General features: G+C 42.0%; 1 protein-coding gene across 1 annotated transcript; it reads right to left on the reverse strand.

Annotated features, from left to right (window-relative positions):
* Positions 1-120: 120 nt before the first annotated feature.
* On the reverse strand, positions 121-4,392 carry LOC147862002 (pentatricopeptide repeat-containing protein At5g39350-like). The gene has a single exon (XM_087322663.1). It carries the CDS (start codon positions 3,976-3,978, stop codon positions 1,015-1,017), a length of 2,964 nt encoding a protein of 987 aa, XP_087178789.1. The 5' UTR covers positions 3,979-4,392; the 3' UTR covers positions 121-1,014.
* Positions 4,393-17,306: the final 12,914 nt, after the last annotated feature.

Below are 17,306 nucleotides of genomic sequence, written 5' to 3' on the forward strand. Positions count from 1 at the left end.
AATGGAGAAATTAGGAGTAGAGTTTTTTGATTCTGCAATACAATATCATGCTAAAGGAAAAGAAAACAAAAGTATTGGGATGAAAAAAAATGAGAGGATGACCATCATGTTCACTGCTCCTGAAATTAACGAGGAAATTCATTCCCTACGACATTGTTATATCCAACCCTAAAGAGAGATGGTTACATGCTTAGACAAGAAGAACAACTTATGGTATAATAGAACTTGAACAAAGTATGCCAACTTTTATGGAGTTTTGACCTTTCAAGGGGTCACTCACCAAAGACAACCCGTATAACGTCATCAAAGAAAACACAGATTACCATCATACAGATGTGAACGTTGCAAAGAGAATCAAATGAGAACCTGGGATGTTGAAAAATAGAAATACTATGATGTGAGTTTACGCAAGACCTTCCATGGGAGGCAGAGAGGGGAGCCAAACAAATCACCACCGATTTAATGATTTTCTTGCTAATGTCCTCATTGGTTCTGATTGAGTAACTGTAGGACCTCATTGGGCAAGTCTTATCAACATATGCGTGCAACTTTGCTCTCATGTATTTCCAACTCTGCTAATGTGTAGATGCCTTGGATCCATAGACATAAATTCCTTTTCTTCAAGCTGTTAATTGATTGATCAATCTTCTGTAAGTGTTTATGACACTTCCTGAGTCATTCATCCTACCAACAATAGCATAGAGATTTGGTAATGGTTCATAAGCTAAGGCACCTCAACAATCCAACACAAGAATAAGTTGGGATACTTATTTCTCCCTAATGGTATGAAAAGAGGAGCTGGAGTCAAACAACAACTACCCATCTAATGACTACCTTGCTAATGTCCTCATTGGTTCCTATCATGTGTATTCTGCTTGGTGAAGTCTTATCAATATATGATTGCCATCAGGATCTCATGCATTGCCAAATTGGTTAACTATAGAACTAACCAGTGGCATCCTAGGCATAATAAATTTCTTTCTTTCAAGCTATTAATTGATCAACCAATTTTCCTTAAGAGTTTATGACACTTTCTGAGTCATTCATCTTACCGACAATAGCATAGAGATTTGATAATGCTACATAAGGTGAGGCATCTCCACAATCAAGCTCAAAAATGTGTTTGGATACTTGTTTCCCCTTATTGATATCTTCCTGAATTCTTGAAGCACCAAGCAAAGTCATCCATGATAAATGGGTAGGTTGCATCGGCATCTCGATTAACAAGCCTTCAGCCTCATCTAGCCGTCCTGTCCTTCCAAGTATATCAACCATACAATCAAAGTGTTCCAAGGCTACAACCACAAAAGTTTCTTCAACAATACCCCTCAAGCATTGATAACCTTCCTCTACAAACCCAACATGACTGCATGCAGTAAGAATACTACCAAAGGTATATTCATTTGGGCTTGTTGATATCTTTAGCATTTGGTCATAAAGCTGAAGAGCCTCTATGCCATGTCCATGCTGAGCACAGCCATGAATCATGATATTAAATGAAAGAACATCATGAGACGGTAGCTTTCGGAACTCCCTATGTGCATCCATCATGCTCCCACATTTTCCATACATATTAACAAGTGCATTTCCAAGTGACACGTCAAGTTTTAAATCACTGTTTACTATCCGAGTATGTATAATCTTGCCTTGCATCAAATCTACCTCATCCGCACATGCAGCAAGAATATTCACATAGACAGCATTATCCAGGGAAACACCTTCCATTTGCATTTGCTGGAATAACTGAAGGACCCTGATACCTTGATTGCATTCTGCATAAATTGCAATGACTGCTGTCCATGAAATCACATCATGTTGCACTATGCTGCAAAAGACAGATTGTGCTTCCTCCAAGCTGCTATGACTATGATACATGTTAAAAAGTGGAGTGACTACCATTACATCTGACTCATATTCACTGTTCATTATACAAGTATGCATATATTTGCCTTTACAAAATGTACCCTCCACAGCACATGCTTCAAGCAACCCAACAAAAGTTACTTCATCCGGTATTTGTGATTCTCGATGCATTTGTGGCCATAACACAAGTGCCTTAGTGTCCAGCCCATGCTCAATAAAAGCTGTAATCATGACATTAAATAATATGGTATCTCGTTTGTGCATAAGTTGAAACACCGAATGGGCTCCTTCTAGATCTCCAAACTTGTTGTACATATGAACCAACCCACATACAAGGGGATCATGCAACTCATACTGGCTATAAATTACGAAAGCATGTATCAACTTCCCATCTGTGATAGCAATTCTGTTAGCACATATAGAAAGCATGGTCAGGAATGTAACCTTATCTGGTGTTATGCCTTCTCTCATCATCTGTTGAAATAATCCAACAGCATGCATATTATGACCATGTTGTTCACATGCTCCTAGCATGGCATTCCAAACGGTCACATTTCGTTGATGAATTTGATCGAACAACCCTTGTGCTGAATCCAAGCTAACACCAGCACACACTGAAAGGCTGCTCATAAGCGTTACCTTATCTGGAGGCACTCCAGCTTGTTGCATTTCTCTTAGAACTTGAATGGCTTCAGAATCATACCCATTCTGCGCATAAACCGCAATCATAGCATTCCAGGCTATTAAATCTCGCTTCAACATACCATCAAACAATTTCCGGGAATACTCTACATCACCACACCTCCCAAACATACTGAAAAGTGATGTGCTCACAACCATATCTGAGTCAAGCCCACTAGAAACCACGTATGCATGTAAAAACTTCATATTTGCCAAGGTTGAACAAGATGAAATTGAACAAAGAATGGTTCGAAATGTGATCTTGTCTGGGATCAAAGCTTCTTGTTGTATCTGGTTGAAACGCAGCAATGCACCCCCACCATGTGCTTGATGGGCATGGACAGCAATAACAGCATTCCATGATACAACATTTCTTTCACTTAATTTATCAAAAAGAAAATCAGACCTTGCAGGGTCACCACACTTGCCATACATAGTGATGAGAGTAGTGTGAAGAAAAATATCAGACTCTAATCCAACATTCCCAATCTGAACATGCAATCTTTTTCCCACAATTAAACCACCATAACCCACACAGGAATCTAGAACATTGAGAAATGTGACCTTGTTTGGCAAGAAAGCCAGTTGATACATATTATTGAAGAGCTGATGAGCTTCACAGTCTTTCCCTTCTTGTGAATAAGCTGCAATCATGGCATTATAAAGCACGATGTCTCGTTCTGTCAGCTTCTGGACTGCTAATTTTGCACATTCAATGCTTCCTGAATAGGCATACAAGCTAACAAGAGCTGTCCCTACGACAATATCTTCCTCCATGGACGTTGAAGCAAAGGAAGTATGCAAGATCTTGCCTTGAAGAAGGTTCCGGAGGCTCGCATGAGCAGAAACACATCCTACAACACTATACTTATCAGGGGAAACTCCTTCAATCTGCATTTGTTGGAAAAGCTGAATAGCTTCTATGTACTGACCATGCTTCACATTGATGCCAATCATGATATTCCACGAATAAACATTCTTCCCACCTATATCAAAAAACACCTTACGGGCATCCTCGAGGGCACAACAATTTCCATACATTTGCATGAGGATACTCATAAGGTATGTGCTACGGCCATGACAAGTGTCCATCATCACATGGACATGGAGGACCCTTCCACAAGATAAATTTTTGGTATTTCCACATTGTTGCAACATCGTGGCAAATGTAGACAAATTTATTGTTGCAGAACATCCAGATATTGTGTTGGAAGAAGTAGTAAACTTCAAATCTGAGCATATTGAAGAAAAAAGCATTGGATTTGAGAGTATTGAATCAGGCACATTCTGACTTGAGCATATTGAAGGGCAGGTCGAAAAAGGATATTGCTGATTTGAGTAAATTATCGTGGAATGCATCAAATTTGAGCATATTGAGGAGGAAACCTTTAAGTCTGAGAAAATTGAAGAAAAATGCTTCCCATTTGAGGACATTGAAGCAAAAACCTCCCGACTTGAACGTATTAAAGCAAAAAGTACCAAATTTGGGCATTTTGAAGCAAAACTCTTCTGGTTTTGAGTAAATCGAATCAGAAATGTTCTAGCGGTTAAAGAATATGGAAGATTTTTTTATCAAATACGAGCAAGTTGAAGCAAAAAATCCTCGAAAACGATAGGATGAATCACGCGGGAACTTCAACTTAGATATGTTAAACTGAGCTCGCAAGGCACTACAAGAAACAGGATATACTGACGTGTGAGAGGAAGAGCAATAAGAAGAAGGTAATGAAAGAGGTTTATCTGTCTCTGAGAAAAATTCCGATTCGGTGCAGAAACTTCCTCGATCGCGTGCATGGCCCCATCTTCCTCAGAACGGCCTCTCCTCTTTCAAAACATAAGCTCAATTTTAAGTTACTTTAATTATCTTTACTCAGGCCAATTAACCTTGCTTAAGCTTGATTAACCTTAATTCATTATGTTCCTTTTATGGTTCTTTAACCTTACTTCCGTGCATTTAGGTAGGTTTTATTAGGTTTCTTGATCTTCATTAAACTAGTTTACACTCAATTAACCTTATCTATGTGCACTTATGTCACGTATGTTTTTTCAACTTGATTAATCTCACATATTTTTTATTAAGCTTAATTAAAATAATTACGTTCACTCGCAATTATTAAGATTTATTATCCTTACTACATTTATTTTAGGCCTATTTTCATGGTAATTAATGCTACTTGGACTTTCTTTTGTTTGCTTACCTAATTAAATGATGTACATTTAGTTTTCTTCCCTCAATTATTTGCATAGCTCCATCCTATCTAGGGTCTCTCATGAAAGTATCAAAACTTAGCTCGATTGAGTTAGGTTATGCCTAGGTTAGATAAATTACCATTGTTTACCTCATCTAAGTTTAATAATTCTTAGTTAGGTTAACTTAGGGCTTGGTTGAGGATAAATAAATTTAATTCAAATAAATTATTTGGGAGATGTTCGTAACTTGCTTATGAGCTAATTAAAAAAGGATTTTGAAGGCTTGTTTTCATAATTACTGTTGAGAGATCAAGCTCAACTTAGTTTAGATAGTTACTCAACCATGTAACTTTATAGTTACCAAGATAGAATCTAGTTAGAAGTGTTGACTATAGCACCTAAAATAGGACCTTGTACTTAAGTGGGATATTCTAGATCCTCCACTCCCAAGTACATTTAATATAGGACTTACACTTTTGTACCTATATTCTCTTCACACATGTGCACCCTTGCACATGAGATCTATAATACCTAATTGTAGGTATTTTTGTATTTGATAATGATAATGCTAATTTAATATAGTTACTTATCCCCCCCATCTTGTGTTGTTCATAAGTGTATATTCTTCTTTGTCTTCCTCTCACACACATACACACACATATCACTTAATCTTCCGCTTAACTTAATCACATAATTATGTACTAATTAACCCGTAGTTGATCACCTAATTCTTAACAATTACCTACATAACATGGCCAAGGTGAAGGCTCCTAAACAATGCAATATTTAGAGCATAATTATGTGATTTCTTAACAATCAACCTAATAATCATACTTAAGGAAAATATATAAGGTTGATCTTCCCAATAATTGTGATTTCTTTAACTAATATTTATTTATGTGATTAACGTAATTTAGGCTTATTAATTAAGATTAGTAATGCCTACATAAGGTTTTTTGTTTTTACAATATAAATACTAGTAGTCCTTTTTGGTGAGGTTTTTGCCAATTGAAGACAATAATAAAGAGTTTGCCTTAAAGAGAACACGATTAAAGTTTAATGCCATATGGGGCCAGTTTTTTTCTAAGATGGAGTAGTTCTACTCTACACCAAACTATTAGTTTCTTTTTGAGATGGAGTAGACGCTACACCAAAATATTTATTTAAGTTGATACATAGAACTTAAATAAGGGGGAGGTAGGTATCATATATGTAAAGTAATTTCTTGTACAACTCAAGTTGACTCCTTTAATACTATTGTAGTATCTTTTTTATGCAAAAAAAGAGTTGACAATAAGCGATTGGCCTAGAACCATATGATTCCAAGCTATCCAAATACTTCAAAATGCCTAAAATCTAATCCAATGGAAAAAGTGTCATTGTTAACTAAATGATTAGGAAAGAGGTAAGTCAAACAATTAAAAGAATTTTTTTTTTCCCAAAAAAAAACTTCATCCATTAGTTATAAAATTTTACATATGAGATTAGTATATACAAATCCCTGTAGGGACACGATAGGTCCATCTTATGTGGATGCCCATCGACTCAATAAAGGAGGAGGACGACCATTGTTGGATGAAGGCTAGTCGTTGTCTTTCAACTCTATCGGAGTCACCCTTGAGGCCATCATATTGGCTCTTTAGAGTGGCTACCACTTCACTCCATATCTCTTGCATTAACACTATTGGTTGCACGGTTTGGTTGGAGAAGACTCGTCTACACCATTGTTTCCATAGAATCCAAATAGTTATTGGGCTGACCAATTCCAACACAACTTGAGATTTGACATTGATAGGAGTTGAGTGGACATTGTCGATGGTAGAGAAAAAACCTCTTGTGCTTTTATAACCAAAGTCATCCCCTCTTTCTAATTCTCATATCTGTCAATTGGGGCCTACCATGATAGCCAACATACATTCCCCCACTTGATTGAGCCTTGCACCTGGTATAATTGCAATAAGGAGCCAACCGCCCGCCATATTCGATGGGACTTTGGGCAGTCCCATAGAGCATGTCGTATTGATTCTACTACAGTTGGACACGCTACACAATTAGGAGAGCTGAGGTTCCCACGCTGCCATGCACCAACCAATAGTGACTTATGTATTAACAACCATTGGAAAGTGGTGATTCAACTATTTGTGTTTGAAAATGTGACCCAAGTTGATGGATAAAGTTCTAAATGAGTCCATTACGCATGAATCAATATCTCATACAAAAATAATGAGCAATGATCTTTTTGTATACGTGAGATCATATTGTTCCCCGTTATTTTTCTTCTGTTTGACCAATTACTTTTTGTGAGGATAATATATATGAAAGAATCATTTGAGTAACCATATAAACACATTTCTCATTAAGTGGGTTAAAGGTTTCTTTGGTATTAAGTGCATGGGAGATTTTTTGTAATGATTCAAGTGGATAATCGACATATCCCACTCTCTCCAATCAATGTACATTAGGGCAACCTTTTATGCAAATATATATAAAATGTTCTATAAAACTTACAATTGGCAACGGTTCGGTTTGAACCAAACATGAACCGCAAAATTGTGGCTTAACAGTTTAAACGCTTCAATTCTGTTTGGTTCAGGTTCAAGTTTTTTTTACAAGTTCGGTTTTGGTTTAGTTTGGGGGGTGAATGGTTTGGTTTGGTTTTAACGGTTAGAAACCGTTGCTTAAACGGTTTAATGGTTTTTTTTTTAATTTAAAATTTTAACTTTTTTTAAGACAATCTTTTCAATTTTTAAGCCTAATTCTCACATTAGTAGAATATTTAAAATTTTGAAAAATTAAAAATTAAAATAATGAAAAGTTTTAAAATCTTGAAATTGAATTTTGACTTAATTTGAAAACCGAAACCAAACCACAAAATTGTGGTTTTAACAATTTGGTTTAAATATCTTCAGTTCAAATGGTTTCATGGTTCAGTTCAGTTTGATTCAAGTTTAAACATTTTTAAATGGTTTGATTTCAAACCGGTCAAGTTTTGACACTCTCAAACCAAACCAAACTGAAACGAACCGTTGTTGATTGTTATATAAAACCATGTCTCACCTCTTGTGTCTAGTGTTCGTAATTTTTCATTCATACTTTATCTTGTCTTGATTGATTTGTAGCTTTATATGTTGATACATTGTATTTGATAACATTATGCATTATAGATCCCTCTCTCTCTTCTCTTAAACTTGCACACATATGACCAACACACAACCTAACTATCATCATTGCATATTGTGAAAGTGTTTTTAGAATCTAAGTCATTGAACATTAGAAGAATATAAAGTATGGATAACTCACATTTGGAGACTAAGAACACGAACCAAGACCTTAGGAAGAAGTCAAAAGTAAAAGTAAGAGACCAAGAGAAAAGAAAAAAGAAAAAAAGTGGACCATAAAAAACAGTAAAAAAGGAATAGTCATAACTCCTTCGTTTTTCACCCAAATATTATGTTTAAATATAGGTTAGAAAGCTTGTAATGAGAGCTATCCATATCTTTTTAAATCACTAAATTTGGAGCTTTGATGAGGGAGATATGAAGATTAGAAGGTCTCTGGGTCTTAGCTAAAAATAGGAGATAAAAAGCTTCTAAAAATAGCGTGAACGAGGAAGAAGAAGAAAATTATAATAGAGAAGGGGTCTTAATAGAGAAGGAGAAGGTCTTAGTGGAAGGAGGGGATCCTAATAGAGGAGGAGGGATCCTAATAGTGGAAGAGGAAGGGTCGGAATTGTGGGTTTGAATGATTGGTAGTAAGGTCTTTGGTTTCTTAATTGAATGTGGAGTTTATCTCCTTTGTATTGTCTTGATATTGGAATATCATAACAATCTTATCTCTTCCCCATCTTCTCTGTCTTTTTTCTTAATTTCTCGAGTGTCTCTCTCTAATTCGTAGATACCTTGATCTATATAATATATTATGAGTCACAACTCCATCTAACCGGTTTGGTCAAGTCCTCATATAGTGTAAGATTACCCTTTGTCTTAAACACCCTATCACATATATACTTGATCATCGATTTAATTATATTCTACTTACAAACATATCATTTTAGAATCCTAAGATTACTTCACTAACTTAGGAACCTAAGGGAGAAAAAGTAGCTTCTAAATGTTATGAGTCAATTGTGTAACCATTTGGACACATGTGTTACAATGCTTTAATTACTAATAAAATAGCTTATTTAATGCTTCTAGTAATGGCACACAAATAGATGGTTCAATTTGTTCCATTATGTTAGAACAAATTGATTTGTGTGGTGCCCTAAATTGTATTACATGGATGCATTTATAAAGCATAATTGTTACAACCATAACTGCATAAACCGTGGTTATCCAATCATATGGTTAATAGGTGAGGGCTAATTCATAAAGAATGAAGGGTAAATATTTAATTATTCTAAATCCTACGGTGGGAGACAACTTTAAAGTGTTTAATCACTTGATCTCTTCTAATAAAGTGATCAAATGTGAAATACACAAAGGCCTCGGGTTTTAAGCCTATAAAAGAAGGATAACTACCTTCATGAAGGGCTGTCTATTTACAAGTGGGAGGTAACTTTAGATTGTTTAATCACTTGACCTCGTCTAATAAAGTAGTCAAGTGTGAAATAGATAAGAGCCTATAAAAGAAGGATGACTAAATTCATGAATAGGGCTCATGCTTTATGCTCTCAGATAATAAACTGATGATCTTGCAAAGAACGGGTGCTTGTGCAAGGAACAAGCACTCGTACAATGAACATGCACTCATGCAACAAGTGCTCCCATAATGAGTGAGCGGTAGGGCAATGAATTGATGCTTGTGCAAAAAATAGGCGATCATGCAAGGAATGAGCACTCAAAATTCCTCTCACACCCCCAAATGAGGCTTACTAGAAAGGAGAAGAAGATGAAGAGAAGTGGTACACTGTCCACTCTAACACTCAACACCTAGAAAATCTAAAATAAAGAAGGAAAAAGCCCTAAAAAAACTCTTTTAGATTTTTCTCCCCAAACCTCATCAGACATTGGAGAAGATGATTTCCAGTTCTCCCCAAAATGCCAAAACCCCAAAAAATGATTGAACCCCAAAATAAACCCTTATCTCCTCTTCTTATAATGAGAGATGAGGCATAGTATTGGTACCCCCAACACACACCATCAAGTCGAAGAAGCTGATCTGGCCGGAAACTACACCAAATAAGGCATCCAAATGGCAACATCTCTTGTCTAAACACAACCCCGGATGGACGACAGGGGAATCGTCTCAACAAGAAGTACAGATGACTCAGGAGTAGGAGCCAATTGTGCACAAAACGGCCAAACCAATCAAAATCAAGGTGGGGTGGCAAGATAGGGACACAGACATGGACGACCTGGTCCGGAGGGTGAACCAAGAAATCGCGGAGGAAGAGGCTGAAGATGAACCGGCCGAAGCCCTTCAACGTCGCCCAAGGAAGACACAGAGTAGTAGGGGGAAGGATTAGATCCGGAGTAGGACAGTACCCCGAAGAACCGATCAACAGAGGTAGAACCTAGGATGGAAGAAGGGTTGGTAATAAGACCAGAAGCGGTGACAATAGTTCAACAAGAACCGGTTACAGAGGAACTTACCCCACTTGGTCTTCAAACATAGCAGCATGAGGAACACTGTCCGGAGCGGACACTGGAATCGCTGACCCAATGGCTCAGGAAGGAGCACGAACCAAGACCGGAGCCAGGGCAATAGTTTGCTGTCCTAACACAACATGGAACATGCCGCCAATGGTTAAAGTGGCTCCGAGAGCAAGTATCCGATGTGGCTGACCGAATGGAGGACGAGCAATGGCAAGTCAAAAGCCAGGCGGAACGGTTGCTATCCACAACTGAAAAATTAGAGAAGGCTTGGGCACAGATCCGGAGCATGGAGGAAGAGTTGAAAAGGGCCAAGGAATACGCGGTCATCATGGCTAACGTGGGCCAACAACGCGCAGTAACGGAGCCGGTGGCATCGGCTAATCTACGAAAGGAAGCTCTGGAAACGGATGCACAACCGGTGGTTCGTACAACCCCGGGAAAAGATGTCGAGTGAAAACATGAAATGGTAACCTTAAGGGAGGAATTAACCGTTCAAGAAGCATTGCAAGAGAGAGAGAGAGAGAGAGAGAGCACGCAAAAGCAGACAACCGAAGAAGAGAAGCGGAGAATAGAAGAAAATATCCAGAAAAGTCACGTAAACAACGATTGGCTGAAGGAGGAAAGACAAAAACTCTTGCAAGAGAAGGATAAGCTCCGGAGAATGGCGAAGACGGAAATAGAGAGGTTGAAAGAAGAAATCCGGAAATGGAAGGAGAGAGAGGATCGAGCGCGCTCCCAGATAAACCGCCAGCTAAAGCAGAAAACAAAGCATTTTGAAAAGTTGCACTGGAACCACAAGCAACTAGACGCCGAACATAAGAAGCTTGGAAGTTGAAAAAAATCCGGACGGAATAGGCTAAGAAAACGGAGGCGCTGGCAGACGAACAAACCAAGGCAGTTGCTATGGTGAAGGCACTCGCAGAAGCGGCAAAGGAAAAAATGGAGCTAAACAAAAAGCACTATGAAAAAGCAGAACAAGAAAAAATGGCTTTGGATAGGGTCCAAACAACCTACCAAACCCAGTTGGTGAACTATGAAGTGCAAGCTTAGGCTACTGCCGCCCTCATTAAGAAGCTGAAGGAGGACAAGCAAGGTGCGGAGGACAAGACAAATCTCGGAGTGGGACGGATCCGGGCAATGATGAAGGCATGGAAGGACTGGATAAAGAAGAATATCGATGACAACTCGGTGGGCTGGTGGACTCAATGGTCGTGACAAGCGGCGGAATTACAGGTCCTCCGAGCAGATGCAGAAAACTGGAAGAAGGTCGGCGACAACTTTTACAAGATGGATGAAGAAAGTATTGTCACCATCTGGGAGGAGTTGGTTGATGAATTCTTTTTCTTGGCTGGAGCTCAACTCGAAGCTGTATGGAGGCTGATTGAAAGACTTGATGATGATCAACTTAGAACACAACTTTAGCTTGAGCAATTCGAATGACGGAAATAAATATAAGTGATGAGGAGCATACTGCGGAACGACAACCACAACAGGAGGAGCTGCCACATAAAGCCGAAGGTGAACAACCAAGGGGAGCTAGTGCGGACCAGAACAAAGCGACTGGGTCGAAGCAACAAGTAGGAACCGGAAATGGAGAGAATGTTGGAACCAACGCAAGAACAGAGATGGCTCACCCGGAAGAAGCCGGAGAGCAACAACAGACGTAGCAGGAGCAACAACCAACAGAAGAGCAACAATAGAAGGAAGAACCACTCGAACCCCTGGACCAGAGACTATTGTGTGCGGAATAACGCTTGGCTACAACCGAGACTCAAACACTTTATTAAAGAACAAAACAGAAATCGAGGTTTGTACACTTACACATAGGAGACAACACAGGATGTTTACGTGGAAAGCCCTCATAGGGAAAAAAACCACGGGAGCCAACAGACTCCAACTATCACTATACGAGAAAGGAGGTCCAATAGGAGACTCAGAGGCAATGACCGCGAGCTCTGTATCTTCGCAAACCGGCAGCTTCACTTCTCTCTCTCTCTCTCTGTACTACTATTGTTGACAATCAAGCTCAACATAGTCTAGTGTGTGAACACACCCTTGAGAGTGTCCACTCAAAGGTCAAAAGTCACCACTCTTATCTACACATTAACTATGTGTCATAGAATCATATTCTATGACACATAACTAATGAGTTTTCACATTCCCCATGACCCATGAGCTTCAGTAGTTAATGAAGAGAGAGAGTGACTATATAAAGCACTCTCCTCTTACTTTGTAATTAGGTCGATTAATCTCCTTTGTAATATACATCTTCTTGAGTATTCTATCGTGGTTCAAATCTATCTATCTAGTGTTACTCTCTCTCTCTCTCATACACACACACACACACAAACACACACACCCACAACACATATCTCTAGTCTATTCCGCTGCACAAGAATCGCCATCGATTCTTTACATGGTATCAGAGTGGTTTGGTAGCTCGATCTAGCCCATCCGCATGTGTTGTGCTCCACGCCAACGTTCAAGAAGAACCGGCTCATCGCTATCGTAGTGCATCTACATAGCTCGTATTCAAGAGAGAAGAAGAAGAAGAAGAAAATCTACATTGAACACCATGAATACTCAAATGGGGAGCGCTCTGCCTAGCGAGAAGTTGGACCGAAACAACTTCGCATCTTGGGAGTACAAGCTGCACCAATACCTTGTCGGCCAAGGCTATTGGGGTTTCATCAAGGGAGCACAAGAAAACTGACCCGACCCAGAAGACACCGACTACTCAACATGGGAGCAAGTGGCGAGTCGAGTAATGTATTGCTTGGCGACATGTGTTCATGACCACATGCTCAGCTACATTCGAGAAGCCACGACGCCAAAGGAAGCATGGGAGAATCTAAGGAAGATATTCGCCGCCAATACAACGGCATGAAAACTTCAACTCCGCCAAGAGTTGAACAAGCTACACCTTCAGGATAAAGGAGCTTTGTGACTCGCTCGGCTCAATAAGCGTCAATGTGGATGATTGTTACCGGCCGGCAAGGAGTCCAAAATACGGAGTGAAGGAATTAATTAAGTATGGTTGTAAATAAGCATAGTGTGGACGGACGGACTGGAAACGGTATGTCGTTCCAGATCCGGACGGATCCCGAATAGGTGCGATAGGCACTGTTTTGTACTACGGGCCGGAAACCTATTTAAAGGCCCGGACCCCATTGTAATCGCAGCGGATAATTAATAGAGCGTATGGTGTTTATACTTCTGTGTTGATTTCCGTTATGTAATTACTGTTATATCTTACGCGTGTAATTAACAAAAGCGCTCTAATCGTGTAACCTACTTAAGTCGGTGTAATCGTTGAGTCATAATCCTATGCCGTAATCACCCTTTGGTGAAGTGTCTCTGTGACACCTTGTGTTAGGCCTTGTCCGGTTAGAGAACAACACAGTTTTGGCGACCACGATTCCTGCTTTCTCGCAATGAACGACGGCTTAATGGATGACTAGACCAACGCACGACCTGGTTACAGACCGAGCTCGACGCCTCGCCGAACGGCAAAGACGGCGTGAGACTTTCCAGCAAGCAGCGCACGAAATTCGCTCGGATCGTTCGTTCTCCAACGTGATCTAGAGAGTCGCGGAGGAATCTCTTCGGTTACAGCAAACTCGCGACCAGGACGATGGAAGCAGTCTAAGTGGTCTCCGGGAAACCGAACGCCTCCTCGAGGCGCTGGCAAGCGGAGAAAACGAGGCAGAAGCCTTTTCAGCCTACGAATCGGATTCCGAAGGGGGATACAGCGTGCACACGAACTACCGGAGCAGCAACGATACCCCCGGCGGCCCGGAGGACGACGGGTCGGATACCGTGCCGACTCCAGAACCGGAACCGTTCGACCAGGGCTATCCGGAACCGCAAACGGAAGCCGTCAACCCACCAACACCGGAAGTGGAAGAAGCAAAGCCACCGACACCAACGAAAGAGCCGACGAAGGTACCGGAAGAAGAGCTGGTGAAGGAACCGAGAAAAGAATCGGAAAAAGAATCGGAAGTGGAACAGGAGAGAAAACCGGAAAGATATCGACAAACGCCACTAAACCGCGGCCTAATACTGGACGACGACATGCCGTTCCAATACTCAAAGTATCGCGATGATCCGGACGCGGAAGCGCATGTTCATGCCTTCGAGCAGACATGGGAAGCAAATCACGCGTCCCAGCGATTGACACCGGAGGAAGAAGAACGCTCGAAGATAGCGGAATTCGGGGTCACGTTGGAAGGACCAGCGGCACGATGGCGGTGGACGCAGGACCCGGCGACCATCACAACCTTTGCAGAATTAAAAGCAAAATTCTTGCATTTTTTCCACAAGGAGGTCGACTAGACGACAATGGTGGGCCTGTTTTATACGATCCGACAGGAGGCAGGGGAAAGCATTCCCCAATTCGTCATCCGTTTCCAACGAATGCATAGCCAGCTTGCCCGTGCACCCCCGGAGGAGGAATTACGGACGATATTTTTAAACGCACTCCGGGAACCGTTACGCACGGTGTGTACGGTGATCGACTTTCGAGGAAGCACCATTGACCAGGTCATTGACCGGGTCAGAGAAATGGAAAAGTCAAGCTCATGGCTTACACTGGGAGCACTGCAACGGGCGTTACCCACCGATGAAGATCTCCGGTTCCGGCAGGCAATTCAATGCACAATCTGCTTGAATGCCGGACACTCGGCAGTGGAGTGCACCATGCGAATCCAGTGTGTGATTTGTCAATCCAAGAGTCATACAACGGACCGGTGCGAGTATAACCTGCTAAACCGACAAGCACCACCCGTCCGACGGATCGAGCCAAGAAGCAGCCGAGACGAAGATGAAGATCGTTGGCAAAGAATGAACCGGTACCGACCGGCACAGGATGTCCGGTACGGAGACAGACAAGAGAATGATGGCCGGTACGGGGATCGGCATGATAACTACGACCGGTATGAGCGATCGGACCGTTATCAGGAGTCCAACAGACGACACGAGCAATACGATAGAGACCATTCCCCTGGTTACCGAAGGCACCAGGAGGACTACGGCCGATGTTACGATCCACCACGACAGGACTACCGAAATAAAAATAAGAATAATAAGAAACGTAATTTCAAGAAAGGTGGTCACCCTAGGGACCCGGAACATGGAACCCCAAGGAGCCAATCGGCACAGAACGCACCACTCACTACGGGACCGACTCCGGCTACCAGCAATGCTGAATCCAACAATACCCGTAAAGAGTACTGCTACTACTGCAGGCAGAAAGGCCACTACAGTAACCAGTGCCCGGCAAAGAGCTACGATAAACGACCAGCAGTTAATATGGTGGTTCCGGAAGTGGCGGATTTACAGCAAGTAACCACACGGTCGAAAGGCATGGCCAAAGAGTGGGAAACACAAGAGGCCATACGAAAACAGGCGACGGAATGGGTGAAGGAAGCCAATGAAAGGAACGTCGCGGACGCGGAACGGCAAAAGGCGAATACCATAGGGAGTGCCGGCGGTAGCCACGCAGAAAACGAGACATGGCAAGCACTGCAAGAATGTCAGATCACGTTGCCATTAGGAAGACTCTTGCAGCTCGTGCCGCGATTTACGGAAGGACTAAAAACGGTCATGACAGACGGAGTAGCCCCACCGGCACCAGTCCTCTTCTCGAATCCGGAGGAGGGACCGACGGTGGTGGACACTAGTAGTCCGGTGATTACAGCTATTGTCAAAGGGCACGAACTTCTCGGCACAGTAATCGATGGAGGTTCCGGGGTGAACATAATAAGCCTCCGCACGTGTGATGCCTTGGGTGTATACATGAATGGGAGCCATGTCCGTTCTGGCTACGGATGGTGGATACGAGCTCTGTACGGCCGACGGGCTTAATACGGAAATTGGAAGTCACCATAGGAGGTCACACATTTCACATCTCGGCTGTCGTGCTGCAGCTACAGGCGCAAGGCGCGTACCCACTGTTGCTGGGCAGACCATGGTTGAAAACAACACACATCAAGCAAAATTGGCGGAAAAATATGATTACCTTCCGGCGCGGAAAAGCCAAGGTCCGGGTACCGACACAACCACGGACGAGCAACGGTAAGGAATGCACACCGCTGTATGCGGAATGTGTGAACATGCTTGAAGGGTTAGCAGACGACGAAGAAGCCCAGTACTTGGAGGAACACCCGAAGATCGTACCACTCTTCGAGATTGACGTGGCTGAAGCCGTAGCACCATACTTGCCGCAACGGGACGACACCGAAGCCGAACCAGACAAAGATTCGATTTGGGAATTATGGCAAGCACAGGAAGCGTTGGAACGGGAAATGGCCATTTCCCAACGGGTAAAAACATCCCAGCTCGACGAAGTGAACCTAGGAAGCAAGGACGAATCAAAGCCGGTACACATCGCCAAAGAGATGAAGCCGGAAGATAAAGCGGCGATGATCAAACTTCTCACGGAGTTTCGCGACGTATTCGCCTGGTCATACGAAGACATGCGAGGGCTGGACCCTCAATTATATCAGCATCAGATCCACTTAGGCAAGGACGCGAAACCAGTGGCGCAAAGACGTTACCGAATGAACCCCAACTATGCCGCCAAAGTGAAGGAGGAAATCGACAAACTCCTAAGAGTGGGCTTCATCCGGCCGGTAAAGAAAGCGACGTGGCTGAGCCCCATCGTCGTCGTCCCAAAGAAGAACGGTAAAATCCGCGTATGTGTAGATTACAGGAAACTAAATGCAGCCACAATTACGGATGCATTCCCTCTTCCGTTCACGGATGGAGTACTGGATGCCGTCGCCGGCCATGAAGTTTATAGCTTTTTAGACGGGCAGCAGATACAATCAAATCCGGATGCACCCTGACGACCAGGAAAAGACAGCGTTCGTCACCGAATGGGGGGTGTTTGTTGCCGTAGTAATGATGTTCGGACTAAAAACGGCACCAGCAACGTTCCAGCGAATCATCATGGAGATCTTCGGCGAATACATT

Source organism: Azolla caroliniana, unplaced genomic scaffold (assembly GCF_043228905.1).
Source record: "Azolla caroliniana isolate FFs.n. ecotype wild unplaced genomic scaffold, voAzoCaro1.0.p SCAF_7, whole genome shotgun sequence".
Lineage (NCBI taxonomy): Eukaryota > Viridiplantae > Streptophyta > Polypodiopsida > Salviniales > Salviniaceae > Azolla > Azolla caroliniana.